General features: G+C 40.2%; 1 protein-coding gene across 2 annotated transcripts in view; it reads right to left on the reverse strand.

The window, feature by feature from the left end:
- PRKACB (protein kinase cAMP-activated catalytic subunit beta) overlaps positions 1-21,830 on the reverse strand; it is an 83,017-nt gene extending 61,187 nt beyond the window's left edge. The window contains exon 1 of one of the 2 annotated variants that reach the window (XM_082484112.1): positions 21,598-21,830. In XM_082484112.1, the coding sequence (XP_082340238.1) occupies positions 21,598-21,643 (46 nt within the window). In that variant the 5' untranslated portion in view covers positions 21,644-21,830. The remainder of the gene's footprint in view (positions 1-21,597) is intronic. The other variant, XM_082484111.1, reaches the window with a different exon arrangement.
- Positions 21,831-22,554: the final 724 nt, after the last annotated feature.

A 22,554-nucleotide genomic window follows, 5' to 3' on the forward strand; every position in this document is an offset into this window, starting at 1 on the left:
CTCTGAGCTCATGACTTACAGCACACATCTCATTTTCCTTTGCAATATCAGAACATTTTCAGGACTGAAATGAAGAAGATGAAGTCTCCCCAGCTTGCTCATTTAGAAAAAAGGATTTACACAATTCACCTGAATTATAGTTCAGGTTTTTTGATTAATAAACATAAAAGCCTTGAAACATGGCCAGAAAGACCAATGGATAATACAGGACCCCATTAGGAGCCACTTTACCCAGAAATACATAGGAAACCTGCTCTGCAACAGAAGCCAAAGGTTTGCAAAGTACTTTCCCAGAGTCCATTTAGATTTAAAAATAGATAAGTAGTATTATGATACAGCAGTCACATGTAGTACATTTGATCTATTTTGAGCTAAAATTAATAAGCACTTTGAGAACGTGAAGTAAATTGATATACTAATTGCCATAAAATAAGGTATAGTTTTCTCTGTAACAGACTTGCCAATTTAAATGCATGACTGGCAAAAAATGAAGATACACATTATTTTAAGCTACTAGAAGTGTTACTATAAGCCTACGGTAATCATGAGAAGTCACCTCACTGTATTGCTGTATGCCCAAGTCTTCTAAAAAGTTAGTTATTTAATAAATATTTGCAGTTAGTTGCCAGTTTTCAGATGAAGGGTGCTTAATAGTGCCAACTAATTTTAAAAAGCTCATAGTTTTCCTAAAGCTGTATTTTCCCTAGGAGAAATCCAGAAATGGTTAAAAGCAATAGGACCGTTAAGCCTGATTGCTTTGCCTCTGCCTTGTTTTTCTACAACATCGCAACTGAGAAGTAAGGATTTAGACAATCACATGACTCAAGTTTAACAGCCCAGATTTTCAGTGCATCAAGCCTAAGTAGGAAGGTCAACAAATACTGTGGTTTGACCTCGGATAAGAGCCACATCATATCTACAAAGAATTTTCATACTGTGATACCATAGCCTGACATTTCTGTTATTCTTACAAAACACAGATGGGTGGGCTTTTAATGCATTTTTTAAGAGTACTTCTGAATTCAGCAAAAGAACTTGCTAATAGTTCTGGTGAGCAAAAGCTTATCACCAGTACCGACTCCCTTCTCACAATCCCATTTTCTTTTTTTAAACTTGATGTAATATCTATACAAATTGATGCCTCCTCAAAATTTTTAATAAATTCCTTCAACTTGAGCATAAAAATACACAAGCTACAAACTTTGCCTCTGAAAAAGCTACTGTATTACCCTTTAGCTTTATTGTGCGTTCGATAAATAATAAGCAGAAATGCAACTGACATTGGATAAAGTGAACTATTCCGCTGTCAACCTATTGTCATACTAATTATGCATACTTATGAATAAAGACAATAACTGACTAGTAAGAGTTACTGCATTTTTATAGCAAGACATTTACAAATCAAACTGTATAAACAAGTACTTGTCTATGTAACTTATTTCAAATGGAAAACTATGTTTTAAAAACATTATTTATATTTCATATTTTGGTATTCAATCTCAGCATGGCCCTCTTTTACACATGCTTTGTAACAACAGATACAGTCACGTATTCATTTTTCCACAGACTGATACCTCCACAGTACAGTGTACTGAGCTTCCCTGGCAATCATTCAGGATTAGGCAGTGAACGAAATGTATCTGTAGGGGTCCTTGCATAGGGTGGAATGATCTACGCAACCCTGGGAAGCAGCAGGACACGCTGACGATAAAGGCTACTGAATGCCATCCTTGAGGAGTGGGCACTATCCCTGCTCTGTGACAAGCTCCTTAAACCACTATTTTCAGCTGCACGTACTGCTGCTTTTCTATCCCCCATGATGACCAAATGGTATTTGGGTGCCTGTTTCACAAAGAAGCTGCAGCAATTGTAACTGCCACAGAAATCTATATAAACAGCACCTGAATACTTCAGAGGATTTCGTGTATTATGTGCCCCAAGAAATAAAGTTTTTATCACATCAAACTGGGCTTCCTAAATAAAAGGAAACATTTTACCTTCATCTCTCTGTGCCCTAGTTCTCTATTCGTAAAAAGGGAATAAGAAAGCCTCCTCACTTAGCAGGATGTTATAAAGGTAAATGTGACATTTGCAGAACAGTTGTATATTCAGATAACTACTTCTATAAAATCATCCCAAGGAAAAGAATCATGTGCAATAAATAAGGCAGACAGACATGAACTGAAAATAATAAAGAATATATAAATAAAACTTGCTTTATAAGTACTGCTCAATGTCCTGTGCACTGAAAGTAGCAAGATCATTTGGGGATGAGGGGAAGAAGGAGCATATAATCATGCGATTTTCTCTTTTACAACACACTTACAACTCCCCTTAGCAAAGCAGCTAAAATACAATCCCCCATGCAATTTTAACTTTGCATTTCCTGCCTTTTAAATTTGATTTTGCAACTTTTTTTTTTTCTTTCTTTCCCATTTTGATTACAGAAACTTAGAAGTTTTTGAAAGAGAAACCTAAAAGCCTAGTATCATCTTGTGGCATCATCTAGATTAAGAAGTGGTTCATCTGAAGACCCTCCCATAAGCCTCTGCCACATCAGCTATGAAAGTCTCTCTCTCAGAAAAGTTTTCAAACAGAAGAATGGCAAATTTTGAAAACACTGGGCTCCTTTCATATTTCTGATGACAAACAGTTCTATTGATCTCCTTGCCTTCTTTTCAGATTTCTTCCTAATCCTTACATTTACTCTGCCTGCACTATGATTCTGAATGGTACCCAGTACATCTACAGTCACAGATACAGAATCTTACGATTCCCTAACTCATAACAAACACAGGAATAAAACAAAGTTATAGCATACCAGCTTAAGAACTCTGTAATGTCAAAATTGCTAAGATTAAGATTACTTGAACATTTCACTTTATAATAAAATGGAGAAAGTTAGTGCAATATTTTGTGAAACAAAAGATAATTCTTCAATGTAGTGAGTAGAACAGTAAGAACATAAGCGGGGAGGAAACTATGGTTTCATTGTATTCTCTATCTAGTATTGTTAAACTTTTGGTAACAAATCAAGTCAAGAAATTTTCACATAGAACTTCAACAGAAAATAGTTTGAAGTGATGTGTGTGTGTTATTGTATAATTTCAAATCTGAACAAAAGTATAATGGAGATGTAAAACTAATCTAGCCAAACCAGACCTAGATAGAAAGACAGCTTGAAAAAAAAGATGCAGCAAAAAAAGGAGGGGGGGATGTGGTGGCATATGCTAATTACATCCAAAAGAAGTTAAAGAAGAATTATAAGAAGAATACATAGGAATAAGAGAAACAAGCTTGATTCCTTAATAAAAACCTTCCCACTTCCCCCTATGATACTGATTCCACACGGGAAGGGAATGTGGAAACACAAGGAAACCTGAGGGTTGAAACAGAAACAGATTTAATAGAATGATACTAATCAGTTAACATTAATAATATTAAAGAACCAATAATGATCCCGATACCAATATAAAATATAAGGATTATACTTAGGGTCCAGTGCCAGAGCAAGAAGTTCTCTGGATCGCAGCCATCATAGAAGAGAAGAAACTCCTTGGCAAACTTTCTAATTTATACTGAATGTGATGTTCATGGTATGAAATAACCCTGTTGGCCAGCTTGGGTCAAGTGCCCGGGTCTTGCTCCTCCTCATCCCTGCACCTTGCTAGCTCAAAATCACTGAGACCTTGAAACCCACATACCATATCTGGCTATACAGTAAATATTTGCACAAATTCAGACACTAGAGTCTTCTAAAAAAACACAGTTTTCCCTAGCATTAGAAAAGACCTTACTGAAAAGTAAAATTACTGAAAGAGAAATTAATCCTGTGTTGTTCTATCTAAATTATCTAAAAGTTCATTTTTAATCCTGCTCTTCATGCGTGGACAATAAAGGTATGACAGAAGTGGAAGAGCTGCACCAGAATTTTTTTAAAGCTTATAAATTTATACGAGAATTGCAAACTTTCTTAGCAGCAAGAAAGCAACGTTTCTGCAAAATTAACTGACACACTATATCTGGTGGCATGTGATGACCAACTCTGAGAAGCACTTTCTACAGAGAAAGCTTACATTGGTATTTAACTGCCCAGGAAAGAAAACAGATGTTGAAAATGTTTTAGCTTGTTGATAAAATAATAAACCATAAATCAAAAGCAAAGAAATATGACTAGGTAGTATAGCAAAAGAATCTTCAGGACAGTACATATCATTACAGCTGTAAGTCAGTCAAGAAAAAAAAACCATGCTGCTTACACAAATGCACATTGCTGCTTACTTGACCTGAGCTGGTTACTCGTTTCCATCATCCACTCACCACTTGAAAAGAAATAGGCGAGGTGTTGCTCTCTGCAGATTATCTTGATTCAGTCTTGGGTATTTACAAAGAATAGGTAAAAGCCTACTCTACAAAGAAGAAATGAACCTGAGAAGCCCATAATAAGGCTTCTTTAGCCATGCTCAGCCAAAAAATACCTTGTTACATTTTTCACAGGCCACGTTCCACTGTTTGCTCAAACTGTATCTGGGGCTGTCTTGCTGTGTCTCCAATTCCCCTCTCAGGAACACACACACACATCTTTAGCAAATAATATGCAGGTACACTCCCCAAGTGCTGTAATTATTCTTCCTGAAATATTTCACCAGTATGCTGCCTGTTTTTTTTTTTTTTTATTTGAAAACATTCATTTGATTCATTTGAGTTTTGGTGGGGTTTTTTTGTTCGTTTTCTTTACCAAGAATAGGAAAGCTGCATTTCCATCCTTCACTTTCAATAAAAATTTATCCAACGCATAATACCACAAGTGTGATAGCAAGAAGGGGCAGCAAAAGAAACGTATCCCCAAAGGGCTTGAATAATCCTATTCTTATCAGTCAGTAAGATACCAAAAACCACACCAAAATAATGTAATCTTTACTCTAAGCAAAGAAAATTTTAACTAATATCTAGTAGTTAAAAATACTAAAATGCAAAGTTTTTAATCTGAAATAGACACCAGTGTTTACTATCTAAAACATCCGTATTATCCTGAAATAGGAGCTAAAAATATCTTCTCAAAACACAAAGAGTTAAAAAGTATGCTATGACACCTTTTTGCAACAAGATGTATGTGTCCACTTTTTTTAAAGTGGAAATGTCCTCCTGATTACCTGAATAGGTGCAGGATTTGAGAGGTAAAGTTCAGTAAGAATGACAATCTTGGCAGCCTGTGGTAATTCCTATAATAGATTTTAGAAGACAAAAGACAAAACAAAAAGAGATAGACACATAACATAAACACCTGTTAGCAGGAAAGATACATCCCAAATTCAACATATCTTCTTTTAGTGAGAAACTAATAGGGCTTGTGATTAAAATCACTTAATGGAAAGAACTTAACAGAAAATACTCTTCAATAAAGAAGATTATAGATTTTTCTATATTGCTACATGTGCTACGATAGAAACACTGAAACACAAACCGTCTCAATACTCGTAAAATAATTCGTTCATAAGCTAGACTCTCTTCATTAATAAATTGCCAAATAGTACTGCATCATGAAACTTGAATTAATGAAAATGTTGGACTTGCATTGTCTAACAGAACACCAGAATATCAGATTTCATTGTAAAAAGCTTTTCAGTTTCTTAAAATGAGAATGACTTCCTGAAAATGCTTTTGTTAAAAAGCTAAACAATTCAGAGGTAAGAAAAAAAAGTTAAATTTACCATACTAGTATGAACAAGTGCCAATAGAAAAAAATAAGATCCCTTACCCATTAATGAAATAATTAAACAAAAATCAGCTTTGAGCATAAATGTCCAATTTTTTTCTACCCTTAACCAGACACCCAAATTACAAAATATAACTACCTCACCACCACCACTAGCCTGCCAATGATTTATGGCCTATTTACAGGGAGGTTACGTATATGCCATTATCTTCTGATCAAAATTACTGCTGTTTGGAATAGTAGCATCATTCACACATTCTGAAATTCAAATGAAAAAAAAAAAATCTATAAGAATATTTCAAATACACTTTATTTCCTTTTACGTAAATGAATAAAACAAATATACCTGACCAAAAAACCCACAACAAACAACATTTTAAAAGACCTTCCCTTGAACCAGGCTTCTTATTTTGGTTACTTTGACCAAAACGTTGACTAAGATGTGAATGAAACAATAACTGGCCATCAACTCCACTCTTTTGTGCATTTACTTGAAAAAAAAAAAACGATTTCCTGTAGTATCTCACGTAACTCTACAGAATATTAATGTATATTACAGAATTCTGAATTACTAATACATCAATGTTTCAAGGTGTTAACTGTTGATATATTTACTACTATTTCTTCCCATTTTTTTTAATTTCAACTCAAATATATCACTCACCAACATCATATTATTCAAAATACAATAAAGTGTTTACAGACAGCGATCTTACCTACAGCATAATTTTGTTTCTTGTAGTAAAACTGTTATCCCCCTCACTTTCTCTAACCTGAAAAAATTACAAAGGGAGCGGGGGCAATTCTTGTTCAGAGATTTTCCTTCTGTTAGGTGAATTCCATCTACACGTATAGTATATGCATACTTCAGTATAAAGAAGCTGTAAGCATTAGGCTACTGTTGTGACTACATTTTTGCCTCCTTAAATTGTAACAACTTGAAGGACCAGATTTAAATCTGCTTGTAGGTCGTCTTTCAAAACTGTTCTAATTTTGCTCTCCTTTCTTAAATACTACCACCACTGAAGAAGTACTTGAGAAGAATCATTAGCTGGAAGTACTTTCTAAACAGCAACAATGTCTAATTCTAAGCACAATATTTTAGTACTTCACATAGCAGTTCTCTAAGTTCAGTTCTAAATTATCCAATGCTGTAACAATTAAGCTGTGTTTAGACCACAAAACCACACCAGTAAGAACAGGCATCTATAAAAATGAAGCATTGTTTTCAATTGTGATTCCAGATTGTCTCCTATCAAGGATACTACAAAGTGGTTGCTGCTGCAGCAGACAAGTAATTATGATTCGGATAACCCTCCTCCAAATACACAAAGAAACAAGAACCTCCCCAACAGTAACAGATGTCTGCAATTTAATCTTTCATGAGAGAATACGCTCTGCCATATGACTAAGCACCAGAAAAAAAATTAGTGCTACCTTTTATTCAATAGTTCTTGATGTAACCACAAATGGGGAGATTTACTGTTTCATCGTACTCTTGGATTACAAGTAGAAGTCCAATGGCCTCTTCTCAGTGATGATCCCAAAGAACAGTAACATTAAGAGATTTGTGTAACAGCAAATGATCAGACCTGTTTTTCTACCACACCAAGAAGTTAATGCTCCTTATTGCCAATAAAGAAAAGTTGGGATTTTATGTGCGTCAAGAGTTTGGTTGGTTTTTTGGGGGTTTTGTTTTTTGTTTGTTTGTTGTTGTTGTTTTTAGTTTGGTTTTTTTTTTTTTCCCCCATGAAACACTAGTGTACTTCTGTATTTAGGAAGAGGAAAAATATTTCTCATTCTATAAGACTATTGCTGCTACCTATATTATTAGTAAATACTTCATAAGGACTAACAATACTATTTCTTTATTCTCTTGCATCTTCCTTCTTCAGTATTTACTACTACTTTGACTCTCAGAAAACTGCCAAGAGTGTCTTACACCTGTAATACTGCATATATTCCATCTTTTGCAACTGCAGCCTACATTTTCCCTAATCTCACTAAATGTCTCTTTTTTTCATGATTAAATGTACATTGAAGAAGAAATCAGAACTGTTTTCCATATAACTCTTGTCCTCTTCAGGCTATTCAACCACCATCATGCCATCTGAGAGAAACCCAAATTCTCACCACTGCTCTATTTCTCATAAACATACCTGATCTCTATTCTCTCCTCCTCAACTTGCAGTCACATTCTATAAACCCCTCTCAAGTGCTGCACAAGTAACAATCTCAACAGACTTGCTTTGCTACTCAGCTTCCCCATAACACATCATAGAATCACAGAATAACAGGTTGGAAGAGACCTCAAGGATCACCTAGTCCAATCTTTCTTGGCAAAAGCACGGTCTAGACAAGATGGCCCAGCAGCCTGTCCAGCTGAACCTTACAAGTGTCCAATGTTGGGGAATCCACCACTTCCCTGGGGAGATTACAGAATCATAGAATCATTTAGGTTGGAAGAGAACTTTAAGATCATCAAGTCCAACCGCTAACCTAGCGCTGCCAAATCCACCACTAAACCATGTCCCTAAGCATCACCTCAGGGACTCCACCACTTCCCTGGGCAGCCTGCTCCGATGTTTGATAACCCTTTCTGTGAAGAAATTTTTCCTAACATCCAATCTAAATCTTCCCCTGGCACAACCTGAGACGATTTCTTCTTGTCCTATCACTTGTTACTTGGGAGAAGAGATCGACACCCACCTCACTACAACCTCCTTTCAGGTAGTTGTAGAGGGCAGTAAGGTCTCCCCTCAGCCTCCTTTTCTCCAGGCTGAACAATCCCAGTTCCTTCAGCCGCTCCTCATAAGACTTGTGCTCCAGACCCCTCAGCAGCTTCCTATGGCTGATTGTTCTCACTCTGAAAAACTTTCCTCGTGTCCAAGTCCAAAGGGACTGTGTGTGGAAGGCCTGCATTTACATGCTTTCCAGACTGAACATCTACTACTCTTTTTTCCCAGCCACTGCATTTTGGGCTAGTCCTCTTAACAAGACTGGCAGTGGAACAAGTAAGTTTGCATGTATTAGTGGAAACAAATGAGTCAATTTAGTTGGTGGAGAAAATTACAATGTTCTGAATAGAACTGTGGAAAACCAGCCAATTACTATTTTCTGTTTGGGATTATTTTCACACACAGAAAGGCAGAACTACCACAAGTTATCTTTTGAGAAAGAAAGGGCATTAAGGCTACAAACTTAACTTTCACTTTAAATGAAAAATACACCCTGCAAAATATTGGTATCTTCACCATTAAGTGGAAAATTTAGTTCAACTGCAGAAGAGGTAAATGCAAGAGATGCCTTCATTTTTCTTGTTGAAGATTATATTAAACTTGCAGTGCTTGTACCTCTAGCCTTACTGTATCATTTAAGCCAGCCTCGATATCTGGTTCTTTCACATCTCTCATTGTGCTACTGCACAGATCTGCATGTCTCTTTTCTTCCTCCTGTTACTCCCTACTCACATGCTGTAACTAAAATGAGTGCGTATATATTAGTCATCTTCCAGTTTTATTTGTCCTAACAAATACTTGAGTACATTCTGGAGTAATTAAAAATATGAAAAGGAAGACTGGTGATACTTTTGATAACTGTCTCAAAATAAATTTTGCTCTGATGACCATGAGGCCAATCATATTTGACAGAACTAAAATATTACAAATACTATTTTAGTCTCAGTAGTAAGCAAAAATGGGACTTCTGCTCATAGTATTTGAAAATGGCATGGTGATGCGTATCATAACAGAAGTCAGTCAGCAGCACCTCTGGTTGAAGGGAAGGCTGCAAAGAGCCCCTCAAATTAAAAACCACCTCAGGTTAACATATCTAAAAGCTTAGATCAAAACTCTGCAACACTAGCATTTTCTCCTTCCCTTCAGTGAAATGCCTAGTACCTTTTCTTCAGTGGCAGAATCCGCTTACAACAATGTTTCAACCTTTTTTTTTTTTTTTTTTTCACATCCCTCCTTTGTATCAATCCGTATTTTAAAAGAGGTTCATGAAATTAACAGGGTAAAACAGCAGAGCTGTGAGGGAGCAAGTGTTTTTAGCCATTTCGGTGACACTTCAGAGCAGACCTCAAACAGCTGCATCAGTACAGGCGGAGCAGCAAACTGTAGCTTCGAGGAGAGCAGCAGGAGCAATCAGGGCAGGAATTTTTCGAGTCAGCTTTACTGCCAAAGAAAATTGGTCATGTAACCATTCCGTAAGCAGCAAGTTGAAGAAAGTTTCACAATTACAGCCTCAAACATCAAGCTGGAGACAACACAAACATGTTTTGTTTTGTTTCAGGTTTTGGGTTTGTTTTTTGGTGTTTTTTTCCCCAAAAAAATCATACCAGCAAAAAGCAGGTTCTACTCTGAAAACACAGCTCTTGCCCAGCAGACACTATAAGAATTGCTTCTTTAAGAGGTCCTGAAAAACCGTTCTAAGTAATCCCAACAAGTAATTGTGGCTATAACTGATTTAGAAATTCAACCAACTCATCACACAACACCGTTGTATGGTTGACAAGCACAATAGTTATTTGGCCAAATTACGTTCAATGCTCCTGCTGTCAATTACTCAGCAAATGCATTTCTTTAATAAATGGCATTGTTTCAAGCATCTGCTTAAAAAAAAAAAAAAAAGAACAAACAAAAAACCCAAACCCCAACAACAACAAAAAAACCCAACTCTTCTGAAGGGGACAACTTTATAGTATCAGTTTAGCTCCTGAAAATAGCAAGCGTCTAAAGAGACACCATCCATTAAAAAAAACAAACAAACAAACAGAAAATCCCATTTGAAGGTACACAGGTACCACTTACAATTATCATGATACAAAGATCAGACAAAAAGTGCTGCTTTGGTACAGAAAACAATGGACTTCTTCAGTACAATGTAAAATAGTCTTACATCTGACCACAGCAAAACACAGACGAGGACTGCTGGGAATACAGTTAAGTACAAAAAGATTAGGACCGTAGGTAAATGAGGGACTCACTGTAACAGGTATCAAAGGAAAATGCTAAAGATGGTGTGTTGTATCATTTCAGGCAAGTATACCTGGCATCTGTGGAAGAACCGAAATACAGAATGTGGCTTTGAGTATCTGGCGTGAAGCTAGTCACCAGTGCCCTGACCTGCAATGCCACCTGTACTGCAACAGCGTAACTCCTGCTTACAAGATTAAGGGAACTGTAACACCAGCAGAAGACTGTTGTCCCTGTGATACATACATACTTCCCCACACGGTATTTCAATAGTCTTCATGACATCCAGTTCATCTTCACACCTTGTCTTGGAAAATTCCACTATGCACTCATACTTCACTTTCTCACCTTTTGCCCTGCCCAAACAGCAGGAGTCAGGATCTCCTTCTATCAGAATAAGCAAAACACCAGGTGGACCATCTTGTACTCTGGGCTAAATTCAGAGCCCAGCCAGGAAAAATACTTTAAGGAGATGGGCATATCCATACTGCTGTTCATGGGGTCCCAAGAGTTTAGTTCCCTCTGGGATAAGGTGGAACACACATGCATGCCATAGCTCAAATGGGACAAGTGACAACAAATCCTCCAGCTTCTCCAAAGTCTCTTAGTAAAGATGCTCTTTGCTCACCTTTATATTTATACACTTCCCCTCTAAGGCTCCACGTGATACAGGCTCTCTTCATCAACTACATTGGCTCTGACCAAGCTGCAACTAGGAGGAAGAAGCTTCACAGGATGACCCTGACACCCGTGGCATCTACTTCCACTTCCTCAAGCAGAGCATCTCCGGCCAGCATTCAGCTCCCTCTTCTGGGACTGGAGAACGTGTACGAGTCCCAGACCATACTCTGCTTGGTGCTCCCTTTGGCTCCCTAATTTTACATTTCCTGACCCACACTCCTCCTTCTTTTACTGGCTGTTGCTTGGTTTCTCTCCATTCTCTTTTTCTGCAGTTCCTCATTCTCAAGGAAGGCTCTAATGTTTTATTATCTGTCACTAAGGAAAAAGCCAACAGCAACAGCAACACGAAATGGCTGCTTAAGAAAAGCAAGAACAGGGCAAGTATAGGACACTTCTCACTTCCCATGCAACAGACAATTCTACACATCATACCCTCTATCTATTCTAGACAGAGATGGCACTTAGTAATTCTTTGTATGGAAATTGTTCAGTACCTTTTGCCATCCTTGCCAACCTTTTCCTGAGTGTTCACCTTAGAAGCAACATGTTTGTTACCTACAAATGCTACTCAGCAATGAAAACAAAGAGAAAAAAACACCACCACTGTGGACACTTTCATTTGAAGTTCAAGAATGTTCTCTACCTTGGAGTGCAATATGAAAAAAACCCTAAGTTAATATGCAAATGAAATAAATTCTGCATTTGAACACTAAAAGAGCAGTTGGATAATGATGTAGGTAGAATCAAAAGAGCAATCTTTTGGCAGAAAGCGTGTCACAACAACAGACAAAATTTAAGTAGAAACTGAGCTGTTCTTAGGTATTAGAGCAATCTGTGTGAAAAACTGAAGCTAATTTTGGGTTTGTGTCAGTTTTGCATCTGATCTTTAGTCCTCAAAAAATTCAAAGAAAAAAAAAAAGTTGCTCATTTTCAAAAGAACCAGCAGACACCATAAGAACCATTACAAAGCACTACATACCCTGAACCTCCCAAGCAATCCCACATCCCTTGAACCTGCTGTAGACTTGCACTAATTGCAAAACTTATTTGTTTTGCAATTTGATTTTCATATAGGCCATTAAATTAAGAAAAATGATTTAGCACCCTATTTCACTCTGAAGTTCACATCACATAAACAAGAACAGCTAAAATTTAGATTTTTTAATCCAATGGAGAGAAACCAGCTTGACCACGGGTTACACTGTTGCAGTCTACTGCTTTAGAATGTTTAACCCCTAATTCCCAAAGTAGAGCACCAGTACTGGGACCTGCAGTGCATGTGCAACCCTGGATTCCAATGAGACTCCCATTCTCATGGCACAAGTTTCCACAAGGACCAAACGTATGACTGAAACACTGAATTTTTAAAAGCTGCCTGATATAAAATAGTCCTTGACAAGTCAATGAAAACATATCTCCTTTCACCATAATGACACCTGTTAGAAAGAAACACCATCAAATTGGTTTGGCATGATTTTAGCAATGTAATGCTTTTTCTTTCTCTCTCTCACCACCTACCCTGTTTTTCAATGAGAAACCCTGATTAAAACCTCCAGGCTCCACAGTAATCTATGGATCAGTTAATAAAATGCTTGAATACAGGTAATTTGCATTAAAAACTTTATGTTAATGATAGACTTTGGTGCAGTTAAATCACATTTTTGCCCTGTGCTAAGTAAGGCTAGATTATCATATGCTTAACAATTAGGATTTAAATATACAATAAACCTATTACTGTTACCTGCTACAAGACAAACAAAGAATTTCAAAATGCCTAATATCATAGTAATCAAAACTAACCTTAATTACTAATACAATGCACCTGCTGATGTATCCGAGTACATACACCCTTAATTATGTCATTTCATGAGAAGGAAGAGCAAACGGATTCTAGGCACAGGCAAAATAATCTTTTCTATCTTTAAAGTCTCATTCTTCATGCCAGAAATGCCGTTTCCTTTGTTTTAGTTTCCTGAACCACACTGCAGCTGTGGAACTCCGTGGGTTTATAGCCCAGTGCTAACAGCAAGTGCAGTAGGTTAACAAGCACGTACTTGCTGGAAGCAGCTTAACTTGAATAAAATAAAACAAAGTTCCTGATGTCCTCTGTTTAAACATTACAGTATTTTAACAAAAGGATAAAAGTTAACAAGAGGCAGATGGATAACAAAACTAACTTACCTTTACAAATCACCCAGCAGATTAGATATTCATTCATCTAACAATGTGTTGAAGGAGGATTTTCTACACCTCTTGTTTTAACATCACAGGTAAGATATCTCACTATTTCAGTGCTGGTCTATCAGAGACACCATATTTCAGAAGAAACAGTCAGTGCAAGGTAGAACAGTAATTCTCTGCCCTTCCTATGGAGACACCTTGGCTCAAAATGCTCGTCAGGCTCTCTGATAGAGAACAGCTATGTCATGGAAAAGTTTTTTGCTTTCTCAGAGTCTGGAGTCCTATTTATCTCTAACACACAGAGTGTATTTATATACCTCTATGATTTTCTGAAAGATTTTCCAAAACTCTCAAAACTATGGCTCGAAACTATAGATAGATGATATCCCAATGTAAAGAAACACTGAAACCAAACTGGTTGTTTAGTCTGAAATCAGGAAAATTGTGACTTTTTTAAAACAAACAAACCAACCAACCCAAAACAACAAGGTGCTTACACACATTTACTGCACGGTAAAATGTGAAGCAACCCGCACGGTTAGCCTAACCCTCACTATATGTGTATCTAGCAGAACTCATTATATCACAAGCTAGCAAGCCCTCCGGATTACAGATGAACCCCTCTGGGCAGGAAATAGTAGAAAATAGTTTCATGAATGAGAAAATGACTGAACAAAAAACAACTTTGGTACATTTCTTAGTTTGAATACCAAATTCACAAAAAGAGAATTGAAACTAAATACAAAATGAAAAAGTAAACAAAAAATTCTTCTGAAATATTATTGTCTTAAAGATCCATATGATAAGTGTGGAGATGGAAAGAATCATTTTTTTGCTGTATTTTCTCTATCTTCATATAACTCCAAAACCTTTAAAAAGCAAAGTCCAACTGCTAGGTGCTGCATCTCTCACTAAAAGCTTCAAGCCTTGAAGTAATTCATTACATGAACAAAGGCAAACGGGAAAGGGGTAGTTTGGAGTAATCATTTTTCCAAGACATTAGTAGGGTGAGGTCTTAGGAAACCATTGAGTTAATGTAAGAGCTCAATGCTAAGAAGAGAGACTCCTTTTTCTTGCCACCTTTCATTGCCCACAGTGCTTTCATCCCTTCCTTTGAATCTGCCTTTTGCCATCTGACACCTCAGTGAATTGATTTGGCACGCAAAATAATTACAGATAACCCAAAGAGTTTTCCACCTAAGTGAAACAGCTTATCAATGGATCAGAAAAGCACTAGAACTATGACCCCTGAAGGATCTAGGAATAAAAACATATTTTTCAACAGTACAAGCCACCAGATGGGCTCAGCTGTTTTGTGAAACCTTACTCTTAGTAGACGTTATTCTGCTGTGACGCTGAAGAAACAGCAAGCAGGATGAAAAAGAGACAGGCTCAACCAAGCACCGAAGAGACTCTTGTCTACTGGTGCTGATCCCAAACACCACAAGCAAGGCTACCCCGGTATCCTCCTTCTAGCTCCCTGCACAGCAATATCTACAAGCATACCCTCAAATTGCTTTATCCTGATTCTCCTGCTACACAAACTACTAGTCTCACTTTCATCTTGTATTTCCCATCTGTCTGTATTCACCTTATTACCCAAAATAGAACATGTGGGTTTCAGAGAATAAATTGTCTGGTTTGTGTCTGTACAAACAAAATGGGGTCCTGATTCATGACTAGCCCTGCTGAACACCAGTAGAACACAAATAAATAAAATTACAGAGGAATGCATGTAATCCTTTGCCAACCATACCAGGGGTTAAACGGGAGGGGGGGTAAGGAGGGTGATTTTATCTTTTAGTTTTGCAATTCCTAAGACAACACATTTCTCACTCACTTACCTCCTCACAGCTCCACTGCTACTTTGTCCTCTCTCCCATTCCCCAGGAAGCATTTCTACCTCACAGCATAGAAACTGTGTAAGGTAGTAAAAGACTTGCAGTACAGCCTGAGGCCACAGCACCACAGCTCTCCTTTTGGCAACAGCAGTAGGTCAGGCAGCCCCTGTTTTGTGTGTGCTATCCAGTCTCAACTTGGTGCCATATCCCACCCGCAGTGGTACCACTGTTAGCGTAGCTGCAGCGAACTGGATCAGGAAGCCGATCCAGGTTAACTAAAGTCCCTTCTGCTTTCCCTTTTCTGCAGGGTTATTTTTAACCTAGATCAATCTCAAATTCAGTTCACCTTGTTGTCTCATAAATAGTTGCTCCAGCACCCTTGAGGGCACAGAGGCAGGAAAAGAGTGGCAGGGGACAGAACAGCAGAACTGCAACTGAAAGAAACGCTTATGAAATAACACCTTGGAACTGTAACAAAGACCAAGCTTGAGAGCAGCACTGCAGGGCAGACGCTTTGCCAAGTCCTAGCCCTAAGTTTCACAAGTTTATAAGAAAAATCCCCACTGACTCAAGGTTCCTAACACTGAAAACTCTGCAAGCTTAAATGACCAGGAGCATTGATTAAAAAAAATACACTCTACCTGGATCTGATCCGAAACCCACCTGCTGTGTAGCAGAGACAATATCCTTTATTAAACTAACTGCCGTAATTTAAAAATCAAAGCTTCTGGAAAAATAATGCCTTCATGATGTCTATAGTAAGGATGCAGGCAAAACACACAAAAACCTGACAGCCATCCAAAGGCCTTTCCACAGCTCTGTCCAAAGGAGAGATGTGTCAGATGTGGAAGAACTTAACTAACTGGAGAAGACTCCCCGACAGCCTGACGTGCAGCGGGTAGCACAGCCCTCCACTCAGGCAGGGCAGCCCGTGACACTGTAACTTGCAGTGTTGTGTCCTTACAGTTCTACTTACTTCTCTGTCCACATTCTGCTCCCTGTACCAATGAGACAGTTAACTTTTGCGGTAGACACAGTGTAATTAAGGCTAAGGAACAACATAACTGTTGCCAAAAATATGAGAAATATGAGTATTTTTCAAGATATTATTTTTGATTGTGTCACTTCTACAAATGTGTACATATGGGTAAATGAACTAACACTAAACAAACCCAGCAACAAGGGAATGTCAAGTAATTTAAAATATTCTGTCTTTAAAGCAGTCTGAGCCTGTAATAAAGGCCTAACTACAGCAGCTAAATACATAAACTAATTTATCACTTGGGGATCCTTCTGACCTTTTGTTATGTTACCAGGTGGCTATCATTCACTGACTGATAACCTCTCTCTTTGCTAGTCCAAGCTGTGAATAAGCATTTTGTTTTTAATTAAAGGCCTCTTTTCACATGGTGCATATTGGTAGTCTTAACTTGGTGATTACAGCAAAGGAATTTTTAGATATTTCTTCAGCCAGTAACAACTGCTTCTGATTTTCAGATGATGGAGTTCCATATTGCTGAAACCTATTTGATCAGTAGTGAGACAATACAAGCTCAAAAATATACAGAAAGAAGCTTTAAATACATTGTTTAGAGATGTTATCCATACAGTCCATTCCAGAATCACTGGAATATATATTGTTAAATATTAAATACTCTTTATACAATACATACTACAGCCGATGTTCTAAAATGTGTAAATAAGGTTCTAAAACCTATCCATTTCAAAATAAGAGAGCATAAACACAATGAGCAAAAGAAAAAAGACAACAGCTGTTAACAAAACTACACTCAGATAAAAACACTGAAACAAGGGTCTCTAGAAGAGTGACAGGGAATGAGCAAGGATGGAATAGTAATGGACATGGAGCTTTTCACCTCTATTTCACCAATTTTAATCTAATCAAGGTCAGCAGTGATGGAGCTTTGCCTCATGCAGTCTTTAAAAGAAAGAGATTCATGGTCTCTTTTGGTCCTCAATGAGTAAATACAGCAGAATGACCCAGCACTGAATGCACATGAAAAATAAGGGGGAGGGGGAGAATCTCAGTTTTAAGAAATGCTGCCTGAGAAGGTTAAAATCTACTGGCAAAGGAAAATTAAGAAGGCTGCATCTTCCTGTCAAGCACATTTCAAAGGAGCACTACTTACAGAATAATTATAAGAGTTAAAAAGAGAAGAATTGACTATAATAGGAACTCTGTCATACTGAAGATACTGTAGTGGGAACACTTTGAGGAGGAGGAGGAGTGAATGAACATAAAACTCACATACAGCATACACATCACACATGCTGTACTCAGCTACTTAAAGACAATAAAAGTTGAAGTTAGTAAAGTCATGTTAGATTAATACATTCCTAATGCACTGGAAGCTGGAGATCTCCCTACCAGGTAAGAACGTATGTGTAAAGAATTATGTTCTGAAAACCACATATAGTTTAATTTTAAACATACATTTTAAGAGCAATTTACTACCACATATTGCTATAGAAAAAGCAGCAAGGACCATTTGAATCCCAGCTAACACAACTCAGAAGCCAAATCTGTGTAGTTTCAAGATCTATTGGAATAAGAGAAAGTATACAAATCTACCAGTCACCAAAGAGTGTATTCTAATCACCTGGTCTCTAATCCAATTTAGTGATTAAAAAGAAACAGACAATATCAGAGCTAAGTATTCTTGAATCTAAGGGGGAGGGGGAAACCCCAAACAAAACACCAAGTGAGATTACTACTAATTTCTAAACAAGTTTCTTGCTGTCACGTATGACATAACCTTGCATATCTAAAGGGGCAAATAATTCAGAGCCATACATAGTAATTACTTCAAAAATCTATTATTGAGTTATCTGAAGAAAAAAAACCCCAAACTTTACAATTTGAAGGGCTGACATTCATTCCCATTTAGAAAATAGTTCTAGTAAAGTTAAAACATTCCTGTTTCATATAAAATAATGATCTTGAAAGTAACAAATCCACTTGCTGAATTAAAAAAATACAAATGACCTTTTTTAAACTCAGAGATGCGTTGTAGTTATGTTTCTTTTATCTTGTATGCTACTTTAACAAATTACTCCAAGATAATGACTACTAATAAAGTTAACATTTTCCTACATTAATTTCAACAAGTTAACATTGACTCCTTGGGGACTTTTTTTTAAATGTAATTTACCACACGTTGACATTTTTAACTCACAGGTTGCAAAAGAAGTTTTCATAACTACTGTAAATTAAGCAGCTGAAAAAAACGCCAAACAATGAAGTGAATAATGAAATGAATATCAGAATGAGGGATCAAACTTAGAGAAACTTTTAAGACAACTGACAATTGTGTCTCTTGAAATTTCAAATGAAAAATACTTCTATTGTTATTTTAAAAGACACTCAGAATTCGTAGGCTGCTGCACCCTATGGAAAACCATGAACCCATTTAAAACAGGTACAGAGTTTAAAATGGGTACAGAACCCTTAAGTTTCTCTTTATTAGGGATCACTGTTAACTTCGGTCCTCCAAATCAAAGTCCACTGTATATTAGGAGAACCTGGAACAGAAAGGCATAGAAAGAAAACCTAACACACTACACTGAAGCTTTCCATCTTCTGTATTTACACACTGGTATCTTGCCCTCCCTGCTATGCAAGCCTGATTCACTTTTTTGGTGGCTAAGCTTAAGAAACTTAACCAGCATTCAGATTTCATTCACCTGCAACTTCTGCCTAGAAATACTCTGAAACATTTGCTCCATTCTACTACTAGTGTTCACAGTTGTTTTTATTCCTCTTAGTAGCCTGAGTGAAGTAACAAGTACTGAAGACTTTTGAATATACATGGAAAGCTAAAATAAACAAGAAGAATAAGGGCCACGGTTAGGTGAACAGCACTTACAGTGCTGACCACAGATAGTGCAAGAGGTCTCAAATTACACTTCATGAACTAGTAAGTACAGTTATCAGTGGAAACTGCGTTACCCTTCATTGTTCTTTCAGGGACCTTAGCATGTCCTTGATCCACACAATACCATACACTCCATGAGTGGATCAAGGGCATAACATCACTTTTACGTGTCAAACCTGGGTATTTTTCTGTTCCCGTGTCAAACAACTTCATTTTCAGTGTCCTGAAGTTTGGAATATGTGCTACTAAGGACACTTAACACAAAAAAGAGGAAAACTGGCTCAACAATGCAAATATGTATCAGAAATATTTAAGCTCCATAACACTTCATATTTCTTTAGTTTTTAGTTGCTATGTATCATATGAATAGATTACACATCAACTTTCACTGCCAGTAAACCAAATATTGCTTCTAAAAGTGTATTGTGTGTATAGTATTCATATACTATTGATCCTCCATAGTAAGTGAATCCTGGTCTTTCCCAGCAGTATGTCAACGATGATCAATTTCTTCTCCTAGTTACAGAAGTTGTATCATTACAGAGCTTTTTGCTGCTAAACATACTGAGTAACTGAACATCTGAGCTTGATATCTCTAGCAGCATTTCATTTTTAAACTCTAACAAAGGGAAAGAGCGGAGTTCTGAAGCAAACTCCTTCTGCAACTTAAAAATCACTGTTTTTAGTAACAAGAGAAAAGAGTTAATTAAAATGGAAGTAAACGCTTGTTGGTGTAGTGTTATTTAACTGCACGGGCTAATAACAATACAGCTACTATGAAGTACAAAATGCAGTGTTTTGTCATCTGAAGTACTTCAAATAATCCACTCTCTCTCTTCACACATACCTTTATAGGTAGGCTAAAATACTTCCTATCAAAAATTAATGCACTCAGCTAAATAAATAAAAAATAAAACCACCAAACAATAATGGTCAAATACTCATAGAGCATTTGGATTGTGAAATCTACAACAATAATGAGATAAGATGCAAGAACTGAAAGGCAAAACCACACAGCAGAACTGAGTAGGTCACGCTAAGCCCCTGGTCCCACAGCTGGAGACACCCATGCAGATCCCCGGGAAGCCAGAGGAATGCTGCATGGGCAGGCACCGGCCTACACAAATTGGGTTACCCGGTTCTACCCCAGACCTCAGTAGTAAACACACAAAAAGTAAACAAACTGCAAACCCCACCCCTCCCAAAAAACGTAACTTTGATATTTAAACTTCTTTCCATTTTAATAGCGCCCAAGGAATTTCCAGTAACAAAGGGTATTGTTGTAGGAACACTGTGCTTGCACAACTGGCTGCTCTCTACGCCTTGTCTTTTCTCTTATCCATTGCAAACACAGCCAAAGTTTTCCACTAGAAGCCAAGTAAGGAAGTTCACTTACTAAAAATAAAGTTGGGGGTGTGTGGGGTGGTTCCCAACAATCGAATCAGCTTTACATTATTTAAAGATTATGCTGAAATACTTAGGAAAGAAAAAAAAAAAAAAAAAAAAGAAAACCAGCAAAAACCACCCCGCGATAGCAAGTTCAGATCAATGCTTTTGTCTTCCATTTTATCCAGGGATCGGGAAAGCAGCGTTTGCTCCCAGCGCCCTCCCGAAGGATGTAAACACGCGGCGGGGCCGGGGCCGTGCCCCGGGGCTCGGGCAGGACCGGCGGGGTCACCGGGGCTGCACCATCCGGGCAGGCCGAAGAGTTTCTGACCTACATTCCCCGCAGCGGGATGAAAACCCTCCCGCCGCCGTCGGAGCTCTACGCGGTGCGGCGCGGCGGGCGGCCTCCCCTGCCGGCAAGGGTGTGTTCAGGGGTGGGGAAAGCGAGCCGGCCGGGGCGAGGATGGAGGCTGAAGGCTGGCGGAGGCGCTGACACCTGCCCGCCGCCACGCCGGCCCCACCAGCACCTCCTCCTTCGCCGGGGACGGACACCTGCTGCGGGACAGCCGGACGCCCGGGCCGGCGGCAGCCTCGACCCGGCGGCCGCAGGCGGATTTATCCCGCGTATTTCCCCGAGACGCTAAACCCCTGAGGCGGGCGGGCGGGCGGCTCGGCGGCGGGCGGGGGCCGGGGCGGGCTCCCCGCGGCGCCGAGCAGGCCGCGCCGAACCCGGGGGCCGGCGGGCGCGGGCGGCCGGGCCTGCGCGGGGCGGGGGGCTCGGCGCCTCAGCCGCTAGGCCGCGCGGGGCCTGCGGCGGCGGCGCGGGGCGGGCGCGCCGGGCCCAGCCCGGCCCGCCGGCCCCTCCTCGGGGAGCGGAGCCAGGCGGCGGGCGGAGGCGGCGGATCCCCTTCACTCACCGCTCTCGATCTCGTTGCCCTTCTTGGCGGTGGCTGCGTTCCCCATGGCCGGGCCGGGGCGGCGCGGGGCGGGGGGGAGGGGGGCGGGAAGGATGCCGGGGCGGCTGCGGCGGGCGGGGGCAGGGCTCGGCTGGCGGGGCGGCGCGGCCCGCGGGCGCGGCGGCGGCTGAGCTCCCCGCGCTGGGTCTCTGTGTCTCCGGCCGCCGCGGAGGAGGAGGCGAGCGCTCTGCCCCCCTCCCCCACCCCGACACACGGCGGAAATGACGGCCGGGGCGGCGCCTCCTCCCTGCTACGCCGCCCGCCGGGGGCGCGCGGGGCGCGGGACGCCGCCGTCCACGGCCACGGCCGCCGCCTCGGGGCGGGGGGGGGGAGGAACGGGAGCGCCGCCGCCGCCCGGCCTGAGGGAGGGGACTGCGGCCGCTCCTCCGCGCCCGCAGCGAGCCGGTGAGCGTCCGGGCGCAGGACGAGGGAGGGCCCCCGCTCCCGGCGCCGTGCCCGCTGCCCGGAGGGCCCGTCCCGCCCGCGGAGCGCGGCGGCTGGGGCGGGGGCGAGGCGCGCCCGTGCCCAAGGTGACCCCGGGAGGCCGAGAGGGCCGCGGCCCTGCGGCTGCGCCCGCCCGGCGCCGGGGGCTCGGCCGCCTCCCCCCGAGCATCCCCGGCGGCCCCGGGACACCCGCCCCCCCGGAGCCGCCACCGCCGCCCGGGCCGTCCCGTCCCGTCCCGTCCCGCCCGGGCCTGCGCCCCGGCAGCCCACACGAGGAAAGTCGCACTTGCCGCCTGTTCACAAACTGTATTTACATGGCTCAGCAGACTATAGAAAACAAAACAAAACAAAAAAAAAAATTCAGAAAGGAAGCGAGCTGCCAGGAAAGATTATTTTTTCCTCCCCCCCCTTTTGCTGCCACTCATGTCATAAATAGCTGCAGCTACGCGTTTTCAAACGGTATTGTGACTTTCA

Source organism: Vanellus vanellus (assembly GCF_965231255.1).
Source record: "Vanellus vanellus genome assembly, chromosome: 5".
In the NCBI taxonomy this organism is placed as follows: Eukaryota; Metazoa; Chordata; class Aves; order Charadriiformes; family Charadriidae; genus Vanellus; species Vanellus vanellus.